This window comes from Lycorma delicatula, chromosome 9, assembly GCF_047948215.1.
Source record: "Lycorma delicatula isolate Av1 chromosome 9, ASM4794821v1, whole genome shotgun sequence".
In the NCBI taxonomy this organism is placed as follows: Eukaryota; Metazoa; Arthropoda; class Insecta; order Hemiptera; family Fulgoridae; genus Lycorma; species Lycorma delicatula.
The window spans coordinates 91,624,397-91,638,132 of NC_134463.1; the positions used below are offsets into that span (position 1 = coordinate 91,624,397).

The following is a 13,736-nucleotide window of genomic DNA, read 5'->3' on the forward strand; positions in this document are numbered from 1 at the left end:
TTTTGTACAAATATTTTATTAAAATGAAATTAAAACGTGGGGGAAAAAGCTTTGATGAAACCGATTTATAAATTGTAGTAATAAACATGAATGTTATCACATATATAAACAATCGATCTTCATTTAATTTATAATGAATTGGAAGACAAAAAAGTAAATGAACAAAGATACAACTTTATGTATTTTACTTCTTTAATTATTTAATATTCACTAATTAATTTTAAAAAATATCCATTTTCAATACGGATAAAGTATGTTTATAAATTTTTTTTGGAAAAATCTAGAGAATTCCATTATTTTAATATCACCAAAATTTATCATTACAATAAAGAATAACAATTTTTTCACCTTTATACATGTATAAATGTACAATATCAATTTATATCGGTTATACTGTTCAGTTTAATCAAAGTCTTATTTATTTTAAATGACTTACCAAAAATAAGATTTTATTTAATCACGATAAATCAATTGCATTTTTCATTATAACTGATTATAAATTTATTTTACAAAGAAACAAATAAATTAATAATAAATAAAAGCATAAATTGATTAACAATAAAGGGAGTATTTGTTTTATTTATTTTGGAATACCATTAAATTACACTGTGTATTATCTTTTTAATGACTATAAAATTATTTATAGAGAATACAATGTTCATTATATTAATTTATGTATGAATATTAATATATATTAATACTCATTATATTAATATATATATATTAGCATTTATAAGACATTTATTAATTTATTTATTTACTTCAATATAATAATAATAATAAAGGAGGTATCAGTAGCTATAAAAAAAGAACAAAAAAAAAACAATTTAGTAATGTATGGAAAAAAACAATAAAATAAAAACAAATAATTTGAAAAGCCACACACATTTCACAGCGCAAGTTGTACCTACTGAAATATGTTTTTACCAGATGAAATATATATATATATATATATATATATATATATATATATACATATATCCAGAAATTTCTTATAAAGAATTAGAAGCAGAAAATGGCCAAGTGATATTATTTTCAAACTACTTAAAAACAAATTATGACCAATTCTGTCTAAAACTTATGGATAAAAACACATCAGTTTCAATTATGAACACTAGATAATTTACAATAAATATATTAATTAATAATAAACAGTTATTATTATTATTATTAATCTGAGTAGACAAAAATACGATATATATATATATATATATATATATATATATATATATATATATATATATATATATATATATATATATATACACATATATATAAATGCATATGTTATTTATACATTATAAATGATACTAATACAGTAGGAGTTATCAAATATTCCTTTTTTAATTATAGCTTACATCATACTGATAAAAACACAAACATATAAAACCATAAATCTTCTATTTAATAATATAAAATATTTCTTTATTATATAATAGTAATTATAATATAAATTATTTCATATTAAATACTTTTTGACAAACAGTCTGATTGTGGCTTGGTTTTGCTAGGAACTCATTTTTTTATATTTTTTATTACTTTTTTATTATTATTTTTTTTTAGAGTTCCATTATGTATTTTATTATAAATTGTTATTATAATAGAAATGGCAAATTATTCAGTAACAGGAGACCAAAAAAAAAAAAATTATTTATTTATTTAATATTATAGGAGAATGAGATCACGGGATACGGGGACGGGAGTGGTTAGCATGAGATGAAAAAAACACTGAAATGACAAAATGTTATTTATATATATATATATATATACATATATATACGTATAGTATTAAATAACAGCAGCAGATATTCCTTCTTTTTTTTTTTCAAAAATATAAAAACTATTAAAAACACCAACACAAAATGTTAAAATTTTTTATAATCCTTAATAATTATACCATACTACCTTATGAATAATGAACCTAAGTAATGAACCATCGTAGTTATTGTCATTACAGTGTTTTTTATAACCTCCAGTATTTTGATTTAATATAATTGAAAACGAACATCCCTCATCATCAAAGTTGTTTAATTAACCTAAAAACTAAGCAAATATATGCTCGTTGCAGGAAAACTGATTATATTCAAGGCCTTTACTTAGCTCCCTCATATCAATTACATAGACTCACCACCAAGCAAGTCACCTGGTAAGAATGAATTGAGGGAGGAAGGTGTTGCACGGTGAGGATCAGGTGCTTCTAAGGGGGATGTGCCCCAAAGTGAACTTCCACCTGGGTTTCCGCCCCATAATTGACTGCCAGATCCCCATGTATCTGCAGATGAAGGAGGCGGTGCATTTTTGACAGAATGTTGTGCTGAAGCCGGACCACCAGTACCACCACGCAATGACCAACTAGCACCACCTGCTGAACTCTGCTGACCAAAACTCTGAAGCATTGAATGCACTTCGCTTTCAGGCGGTGTATCAGCAAATATTGTGGTATTACCCAGTACACAGTTGTTCAATGCACCTTGCGCCTGTATAATTAACACAAATGTTTAAATTAGATAAGTTTTGATAGTTACTAAGCAAGACATAAAACAACAAATTGTTAATAATTAGTCAATACTTGACCGGACTGAAGAAATCAACATTATAGTTGTAATTTGGCTTTTAATCACAAAATCAAATTTTACGTTACACTAAGATCTATCCCCGCAACTGTTTATTTTGGAAAATAAACAGCAACTTGATTTTAGACCATTGAAAAAATTTTTAGTAGGTAACAAACCTTAGGACTGAATATACTCTGTTAGAAAAGATTCGCAATCTTTTCAAGAATTTAATAAACAATGTAATTTAAGCATCTATTAATTATCATAAACAAAAAAAGTAGATATAAAATTTATATAAAATATCTGATAATGTTTCTGATAGTAAATAAATTAAAGTGAGAAAGTGGGAACAAGGAAGCAAATGAAATATTAAGAAATCTATGTTATGACAGATCAGTGAATGATTCAAAATAATGAGTAGTTAATGAGCTGGGTTTTGAAGAAGCAAAAATAAATAGAAATAAGCAACATAACGACAAGGAAGTAAATGCTCATTTCTGAAAATGATTACCAGAAGGCAAATGATACAGAAACTTGACTATGTTATCATTAAAACGGTACTAATCATAACATACAGTTAATATTTTGTCTACACTTTCTTTAACAGGAAAAGAAATGTTAATCTTCATTCAATTCACTGTATATATTTTCCTATTTCATAAACTTTTTTGACTGATGATTTTTCACATTTAATCCTAAATCTAGACAATACAATCTTAAAATGAAAATGTGCACTATAAAATTTGTTAAATATCAGATAAAATATTACAAACTACTACACCATTCACTGTTGTATTTACACTTGCATCTTAAAAATATTACTATTTGTCTAATGTTTATCCTATAACAAGAAAGGAAACTCACAAGAGAACTTAAATTATATCAAGTACATCTGTAATATGTTTCATACAACTAAAAATATTAAAAACAAAATGCTAGAATTAATTATTTTAATTTTCAATGTGCAGTCATCTATGAGAGCAGTTCAGAAAGTAAGCTCTGTTTGCTTACTAAAGTGGGGGTAGCACTACTTTTTTGGTATAGACAAGCGTGGGAGGCGTGCTGGCATTCAGCCGTGGCAGTAGCAAGGTTGTGCAATCACTCGTTGATTTTCTGTGGCTTGTAAAAATGTGCACTGCAATAGAAACCCGTGAAGTGTGAGGTGAGTGCTGTTATAAGATTTCTCGCGGCAAAACGATAATCAGCAGCAGACATTCAACAGGAACTTTTTGCTGTGTATGAACCAAAGATTATGAGCAAAGGAGTTGTACACAATTGGATTCATTCACTAAAAACTGGACAAAGAAACGTGCATGATGAAGAAGGAGTGGCCATCCATCTGTGATCAATCATGAACTGGTTCAAAAGATTGATGCTGAAGTGCGTGAAAAATCGATGTTTTACCATCTTGCAGCTTTCCAATGAATTCCTACAAATTTCCAGGACTGTTTTGTTCAAAGTAGTGATGGAAAAGTTAGGATACCATAAGTTCTGTTAAGTAAGGAACAGGCGGGAGATTTTTTTCAGCTGGAATTTCTAAGTTAGTGACAAGGTACAGTAAGTGCCTAAATTTAAATGGTAATTATGTTGAAAAGTAGAGGAAAGATGTAGTTTTCAGATGTATATAATAAAATGTATTTACCTACAACTATGTTTTATTTATAACCAAACAGAGGCTACTTTCCAAACTGCCCTTGAAAACTATTATTATATAAAGGGAAAGAAAGAGGGATTTTTTTTGTTTGGGATAAATAAAAAACTACCCGATCAATCGATCAAATTTTTATCCATGTTTCCTGGCATAACTAAGTAGGTCTCTGGATAGATTTAATCTTGAAAAATTTCTGAAAAATACATATATATATATATATGTATGTATGTAGTGGAGATTTGCTGGCTGAAGCACAAATTTTAAAGAATTGAATTAATGAATTTTGAACTGTGATTGTACTGGATTTGAACTGAATGATATGAATATCTAAAAACAAATTTCTAGTTTTTGAAATTCTTAGTTTCAAGGGTTAAAATGGAATTTTGAATTTTTTTGAAGCCCTATCATTTTTTTAATTTCACTGCAACAAATCCAGTTACTTGACTAAAAAACATAAAATAATAAGACTGACCCTTACAAGAAAAGCAAGTAACCATATATAGCACAGGCAAAACTGTGACAGATAGCTAGTCTTTTAATAAACTGCAAAAATATAATATGATTTATAATTATTTTATCAAAATTAATATTTTTAAGACTCATTACTCTCTGCTGTTAAATTTTTTTTTTTAAATTCTATTTATTTAATCGCCTACAGACTATTGAGATAAAACCTAATGTATTTCTTATTATTTCCTATTTCTTACCTTAATTTTATGAGGATAGTACTTTTGCAGGATCCTGCATCCTTAGTCGTGTTTGAATTCATTTTATTAAAGTATTTAAAATTAACAATATACTGTTAAAACCATGCACACAGTATAATGTTCAGCACTTAATGATATTATGTACTGATATTTAGATAATGTTATGTTGTGCCAGTACAATATACATATAAAAAAAACCTGATTTTTCATCTGATCCCTATCTATCTGAAATCTAAAATAATATATAATCTATTACCTTACAATCAACTGTCTTTTTTGGAAAATTAAAAACAATACACAATATATGTAAGTCTCAAGTTCCTAAATGAGCAAATAGTTTCTCTCAACAACATTTAATAATTCATTTGTCAATAATGAACAATAAATAAAGTTTTAGAGACATTTAAGACTTATTTTCAAACAATTATTACAGATAGTCTGTAAAATTTATGTTAACATTTATATGTGTGTGTACGAACTGCTATCAACAGTAAATTTTGAACATCATCCATTAGTCGTGGCAATTATTATTTATAACAATTTTTTCTAAATTGATAAATATAGAAATTTTATTACCTTACTAGCTTCTTCTCGTGTATTGTACTTGGCCAGTGCAATATTATGACTGAGGTACATATGGAAGTTCTGTAAAGGTCCATGTTGTAAGCAAAGAGTCTTCAAAGTCGATCCATCAATCTACAAATGTAGATAGTAACAAACAAAATTAGCCTCATTATTAAAATTAGATTTTAAGCAGTAAACATTAAGTAATCATACTAACAACAATAGTAATATCTAGCATGCTAATAGTAAATAATCAAAGATTGGTTTTTATCATATTTTAATTGGTACAGTTAATAAAAATTTTATTATCAATCACACTTACCTGAGGAGTAAGATTTTTCAACAACAGCCATGGTGAACCCCAAGACGGATTCGGTTGGCCCCAACGGCCACTCAATGAACCCCATCCATTACTGGCAGTTGATGTTCCAGGTGTTGGTGGTGCTTTAGACAGACCAGGAGGTGGCCCTTGTCGTGGCTTTGGATTACTCCACAATTCACTTGGTGGTGGGCCTTCACCCCATGTCTTACCGGATCCAACTCCGCCTCCAAGTTTTGAGAGAGGACTATATAAATGCAATCAAAACACACAGTGACACTATTAGTTATAAACTAATTACAATTATAATTATATAACTATAATTATAACTAATTATAGTTATAAACTATATATAATAATTAAATTAGCTGTCGATTAAAAGATATGAAGTAATGAATTTTCATGAAACTTCAATTGACTAAAAGGATATGTAATTAGTTTTTTAATTCATAATCACAAAGTTTTTTTTTTTTAACTGGCATACAAGGCCTGTAAATAAAGTAATGAGACTAGTTTTTGTTGGCAGCCGAAGTGGTAACACTGTAAAGTTACTAGAAAATATTGGTTATATGAACACCTGATTTATATTAGATATTAATATTTTTCATCTGATTAGGTATTGATGTATTTTCAATCTGATTGATTAGTATCAATGATACTAATTATGAGCAACATTGTGCAATCTAAGTTTTAAATTCAATGAGAATGCTACTGAAACTTTTTCAAAATTTTAAAGAGTATCGATGACACACAGTCAAGAGCCCAAGTTTTTAGGTGGTTTAAAGCGTTTTCAGATAGCCAGGCATCAGTTGTGAATGATCCATGCTCTTGAAGACCATTAACCCTTAGAGCCTCAAGGTAACGATATAACGTACATGAGTGCTTGTGCTAAAAGTCTCACCCGTACGATATATCAGTATGTAGTTTTTATGTTCATATATTTCTTTACGTTACTGCTAGATCGCTCATATAGTATCTTTTCTGAAAGATTACAATAGATATCAATAGTGTAGGTTGTTTTCATTTTATGATACATATTTTAGAGAATAATCGATTTCAAAATTCCAATAATCTCTGATGTAAACAGAAGTTTGTTCCGTGCATTCATGGTTATGTTTTGGTTACTCTGTGCGTTTATAAGGGATTTTTTATAGGTATTATAATATTATTTTATGAAATTAGAGGTTCAATTATAGTGTTAGTTGTAGTTTTAGATACCGTGATCCGTAAAATATTCAGATTTATTCGTTAGTTCAGTGTTTTTTTTCCACAATGTCCGGGCCTAGTAGACGACTTACCGATGCAGAAATTAATAACTTTTTTGTTGATGATACTGATAGTGATTTCGAATTATCTAGTGACAGTGGGGCTGAAGAAGATGATGAATTAATCACAAGTGATAGTGATGGGGATTCAGAAGAAGATGAGGCATACAGAAACATCTTTGAACTGAAAGATAATGTCCCTCTTCCACATCAATTTTTGGTACACCCCGGCCCAAAACATATGCCTAATCCAGGTTCCATACCTATAATTTATCTTTATTTATTATTTACACTTAATTTATTTGAAATGATGGTGAAAGAAACCATTAGATCAGCCAATCAATATTTAAATGCAAATAGAGATAGGCTGTCTGAACCATACCGAAAATGGAAAAATATTACCATTTCTGAAATGAAAGGTTTTATAGCTTGCATACTGAACATTGGGATAATTAGAAAGATTAGAGTTACTGGAGTACAGTATCATCACAGGCAACCCCTTGGTTTGGTAAAATGTTTTCAACGCACCATTTTAGAATTATTTTGAAATTTCAAAGCATAAATGTTACAAAAAAATGGTAAAACAAAAATTTCAATAACTCTGTAAATAACAGGAATTTTTATGTGAAATTTTTTTATTTTGTTCACAGATAAGTATAGTTTTTAGAAACAGTGATAGATTAGATATAAATAGCAACAATTTTTTTCAAATAAAGAACAAATTCAGTATTTTTTTTTTTTTTTTAATGAAAAAAAGTTGAATTTTATTTTTTAAATAATTAATCAAGGGTGTAACAACATTTTGGATTGCAGCACCACTATCTACATAGTTTACTGAGTAATTACAATTTTTTTCATAATTTTATCGTGTATATTGATATTTCTGTGGCATTTCTACCAAACATCTACTTTTTCTGAAAAACATGCTTGAGGCTTTTAACTAGTACTTACAAAATAGGCTTGAGGCCGTAACGGTTAATGTCAAAAAGTGATGACAATGTTAAGCAAATCAGATTTGATACGATATGACTGGCGATTAACTGTCGGAATGGTTGCAGAACAATTGAATTTAAACCTTACCACAGTCAATCAAATTTTGACTAAAGAATTGAACATGAAAAAAGTTGGTGCAAAATTGGTCCCCAAAAACCTCACTGTTGAACAGAAAAACAAGGTGGAAGTGTGCCGCTACCTTCTAGGGCGAATTGAAACCGATCCTGATTTTCTAAAAATTGTTATTATAGGTGATGAATCTTGGATATTTAGTACGACCCAGAAACAAAATGCCAGAGCAAGGAGTAGCACACTTCAAACTCACCACGTCCCTAAAACGCAAAAATGGGCAAATCAAAAATGAAAACCATGCTAATTTGTTTTTTCGATAGTAATGGCATTGTCCATAAGGAGATTTTCCTGTCAGACTATAAATCAATATGTTTACTGAGAAATTCTTGAATGACTGCGGAAAAGAGTTGCCCACATGAGGCCAGCCATCAAAAACAACTGGATGCTGCATCATGACAATGCACCTTGTCACACTGCACTCTCAATTAATGAGTTTTTGGGAAAGAAAAGCATTCTTATAGTTCCTCAACCACCTTAATCACCTGACTTGAATCCCTGCGACTTTTTCCTGTTCCCAACTTCAAAGGACAAAATTTTGGAGCAGTAGGGAAAAAATGTAACAGACGATCTAAGGATATTCCGGTTTCTGAGTATCTAACACTACTATGAAGAGTGGGAAAACCATTTGAAGCATTGTGTGGTTTCCCAAGGGAACTATTTTGAAGGTGATAGTGTCCATGTATAATTGGATTGTAAACAAAATGTTTTTCTGAACCAGTCTCATTACTTTATTTACAGACCTCATATCTTTTAATGAAAATATGAGTCATATTTTGCTCAGCTCCACAAAAGCCAATATGATCGTAGAAGATTCCTAGCATACCCAACTTCTAATTTTTATAACTCTTTTTCTATTTAGCATCTCTTTTCAAATACACCATTGACAAACAATTCAAGTAAATTACTTAATTTTTTTTTTTTAAATTATTAATTTGTATTGACTTAATATAATATTTTACTCTAATATATTGAAAATATATGCACTAGAAAGTTCACAAAAATTAATCGAGGTCATACAGATGTAGGATTTAATCATCCTTATCCTCCATAAAGGTCAACTAATATCTTAGATATAAAAAAAAGTCTAGGTTAGCAGTATTTATAATCAAATTATTTACACAATTATTAGATAAATGTAAATTACCCGATTGTAATTCCTTACTGATTTATTCACAACTTTGAGAAGTTTGAAGAAATTTGTTGAGTCATTGTATGATAGTGTTTTTTTATAATAGTTGCAAAAAGATGAACTTAACTGAAATGCTCTACTTTTTACACAGTGCATCAAAATTGTTTTTAACATGAATATTTGTAATCACACTCCTTACCTATACTTACCTCACACTTTTATCTATATTTAATTACTGCAAAGTAAGTTGTGCAATTTATTATATTACCGTTTGAGTTTTCCCTAATCTTTAGGTTAACAAGTACTATATATTTATCGGTGCAGTTTCTTACCTTACGATGTTTAAAATAAATTATTTACATCACAATACAATATTTCTTCAACAAATGTATAATTATTAATTATTCTTTTAAAAGCAAAATGAATATGTTATAAGAGTTATAAACAGTTTCAATTTCTCCCACAGATAGATAAAACTGTACGCATATATAAAACACTATGTTTATGATGTTTAGAAAAAATAAATATGACTGTTATTTGTTTATATATATAACACCTGTTGAATGATGGAGTTGAAGCTGGAGGTTGGAAACTCCATGTATTTGATGAAAGACTAAGCGAAGGCAAAGGCATGTCCATGGATCCAGAAGTGGTCGGAGAAGTTTTACCTCCTCCTCCACCACTACCATTATTAGCTCCACCTGTAGCACCACCACCACCACCACTATTTGCACCAGCTCCACTGCTAAATAATTCACTATCTTTAATGCTAGGCAATGAAAGTGGAGATCGTACGACAGATCCTGGAGTAATGCTTGGGTCATCTTCTATGCTCTTCATCTGGTTACCCTAAAAAAAAATATTATTAATATTAAATCGTCTAATAGAAATATTGCAATCTGAGGTTCTTGTGTGTGTGTGATATAGAAGCATGATCAAATATATATTCTGTTCTTGATATTAATAAAAATATTTTTTTATCTGTAATTAACTGTAGTAGTATGGGAGGATGAGCATTGTGGAATGTGACTTTGCCTTATTATTAGTTGCCTATGATTCACTGCAGCCAATCACTACTTAGCTGTGAAAGTAAACTTTCACAGCTTAACTTAACTTGGTGACATGTAAGTAGAGACAATATAAAAATTTAAAATTTTTGTTGTTACACAAATTAAAGAATTCTACCACACTTTCCAAGATGGCTGAACATCTGCATAGTGACGAATGCTCTGGCAGACCTTCCTCTGACTAAAATCTCTAGCTATTTCATCAAGGCTCACTTTATTACGAGTATGCTCCTCAAGGAGAAACTTACAATAAAATTATGAAAACTGTTTTTCATCAGCTAAGAGATGCTGTTCGATGCAAGATACCAGATACCACAGCTTTGGGAAAATGGCAACTGAAAAATTTAATCACAGAATTCTGCAGTCCATGCACCAGAACTTACCCAAAGATTACTGACAAAACACAGCATCAAAAACTCCAGCAGGCTCATTACTCACCACATATGGCACGGCACAGTGTGTGTTTGACTCTTTCCTAAGCTTAAAATTTCATTAAAAAAGAAAGTTTTGAAGACAAAAAGAAGAGATCAAATGAAATGTAATACGAGAACTAATGGTGTTTATGCTAAAAATGCTTTGAAAAATGCTCCCGACAATAGAAATATTGCTAGGTTAAATGAGTAAGATCAGAAGGGGTTTTTACTTTAAAGGGGACAAGTCATTAAACTAAACAAATTAAGTATTTTTCTTTTTTTGAACCCAGATCAGATACCTTTGATCACCACCTTGAATAAATAACTTTCAAGATCAATGGATTTCTTCTGAAATAAAATTTAGTGTCACTCAAGAATACTTTTATCACACAATTAAAAGGAATCAAATCCACTTTGAAGATATATTTTTGTGTCAGGGTTTTTATTTTTTTAAATTAATTTTTAACTGTCTTTTTTTGGAATATATACCCAGGCACCAAAGTGGCGAAAAACACTTCTATAAGCAAAAATCAAAACTTGCTAATTTTTTAAGGATTGTATAAATAATGTATTATTATTTTTTCTGTATTATGGGATAAGAGAAAATTACCAATTATTTTATAAAGTGCTACCTTTCTTAAAAAAATAATAAATATTAATAAATAAACCATTTTAGTTTCTTACCTTCCACGGTTTGCCAGGTTCAAATTCTGGCACTAGATCAGTAAAAGCTTGAGAAGAGGTCACAACTGGCCAATCTTTATCATTACCGCCAACATCAACACTGCTTGAGTCTGGCCAACCAGTGTCACCACTGGAGCGATTCACACTCGACCATGTTCTAGAGGAAGAAAAAAAAGTTTACATCAACAACCTACAACCACAACGGCCATAACTAAGATTTGTGATCATTTTGAAGTGAAATCCAAAGGGAAAACTCCCTTTGCATTTGTGTAACAGCTGAACAACAGAAAAATGTATAGATCTAAAGGCTGAGTTACTTCAGAACAGTAAAATTCCTTTAAGAGGACAGCACCTCTTTGTCCAGCAACACCCTTCTGGAAATGTTTTTTCTGGTAGTTTTCTAATTTTGGTAGAAAATTATTCTATTAAGGAACATACCCAACCACTGCCAACGACATACCATAATTTCTTGAAGTACATAATGTAACCTTTCTGTTTTCTTCCTTGTTAGCACTATAATAAAACTTTTAAAGTTTAGTAAATTATGATAAAAATGATGAAGTTATTGCATCAATTATTGCCCAGTCAACCTTACTTTCTTAATGAAAAAAAAAAATCTATGTGACAGAATGGTTTGTTCTGAAGACTGTTTGTTACGTACTTAAAGAGATTTGATCATAAGTGACTTATTCTAATTTTTATTTCTATTAATACTCTGTTAAATTCATATATAGCCAAAATTACCATAAAAGAAATAATTCCTCATAATATACTTAGCAAATTCTTGGAAATAAGTAAATCATGTACCTGTAATTTTTTTTCTCTTAACAGGTTTAAATTTTAATAAGCCTGATTATTTATAAAAGGGACTTAAAATATTTGTTTATTAACTTATTTAAATTCCAAAAAGTATCCTTATGCCTAACTGGGTGGTACAATGTATTTGTGTATCCTACTACCCCATTTAAAAAAAAAATAATTCACCAGTTTTCAACAAACTGAAAAACCTCTGTAAACCAACGCAATAAAAAATTAAACATTCTGCTTGCATACTTTCATTTGTCTTCAAATTGGTCTTGAATCTTACACAGGTTTGAAAGAAGAAGAGCCACATGGATCACAAATTTGTTTTTATTTTGGGGTCATCTAAATGTATAAATCTCCTTGTCCTCTTGTGTTTGAGCATGAGTTTTGTCATAATGGCAGATTTTAAGTGTATACCAGTAATATCTTGGATAATTTTTGAAGGGCAGACATGAGACATTTTATATACAAAGTTTTATTATGACAAGTGTCATTACTTTATTAATTAATTTTCTGAATCAACAACAAATATGGAATATGAAGAAACATTATTCACAGCCAGTAAGATAGAAGTTTGGAAAGAAATAAGTTTTTATCAACTTACACAAAAAAGCAAAACTACAAATAAGAGAATGAATAGAAAATTGTATGAATAAAGCAAGTAACTAATTTTAAAAGTTACAAGAGTGCATAAAGTATTCACTACTATTAAATAAACGACTGGATGTCTGTATCAAAATTAATTGTGATCATTTTTAACACATAAACTTCCCTAATTGTTTAGACTTTTGTGTTATTTTGAAGACATGAAGCAAAAATTTTGTTTGTATTTTAAATCTGGTATGACAGTAACAGCAACATCTGCTGCTAAATCATTTCATGAAATGCAGTAATGGAAAAGTTATAAGAACACTAATATTACATTGGCAAATATTTAGAACAAATGTTACTGACCATCAAGTTATGGCTTAGTAATGCCACACGAGACTCTATGGTGGGATCAGGTGGGAGTGCAGGGTTTGTCCCTGGCTCCTTCGCAAACCAGAATGAGGTTACGTTCCCCTTGTTAGGTGACCTATTTCATCGACTTATTTGGCGTAGGTTTGAATTTCTATGTTGTGTAAAACATAATTTTGATTGGTATGAGTGTAGCACTGATTTGACTTGAAATTCGTTCTTTTCTGAGGCATTCACAGTCACAATGGTGTTGTCAAATTTAGACTAGGTGCGGGGTCCGCGCTTCTGCTGTCTTGAATAGTTAGTTTGAGGGAATCATGCTAGGTTGGATGTAACGATGTCCGTTTGAGGCCTACAGGCAGAATTTGATTTGTATTTTATTGATGTAAATGTCTGCCAAGACATTTACATCGGTGGCATCCTGACCAAGACTGGCTGATGACTGCGAGATGTATTCAGTTAGAGGATCTAAAGACGATCGCGGTGTGTATTACGT

The 13,736-nt window shown here is 29.9% G+C and overlaps 1 protein-coding gene across 1 annotated transcript in view; it reads right to left on the minus strand.

Moving 5' to 3' along the window:
- Nucleotides 1-1,300: 1,300 nt before the first annotated feature.
- Nucleotides 1,301-13,736, minus strand: part of gw (trinucleotide repeat containing adaptor protein gawky) — a 170,297-nt gene continuing 157,861 nt past the window's right edge. Inside the window, 5 exon segments of the mRNA XM_075374674.1 lie at nucleotides 1,301-2,477; nucleotides 5,490-5,609; nucleotides 5,800-6,043; nucleotides 9,872-10,164; nucleotides 11,480-11,636. Of these exon segments, the coding sequence (XP_075230789.1) occupies nucleotides 2,115-2,477; nucleotides 5,490-5,609; nucleotides 5,800-6,043; nucleotides 9,872-10,164; nucleotides 11,480-11,636 (1,177 nt within the window). The 3' untranslated portion in view covers nucleotides 1,301-2,114.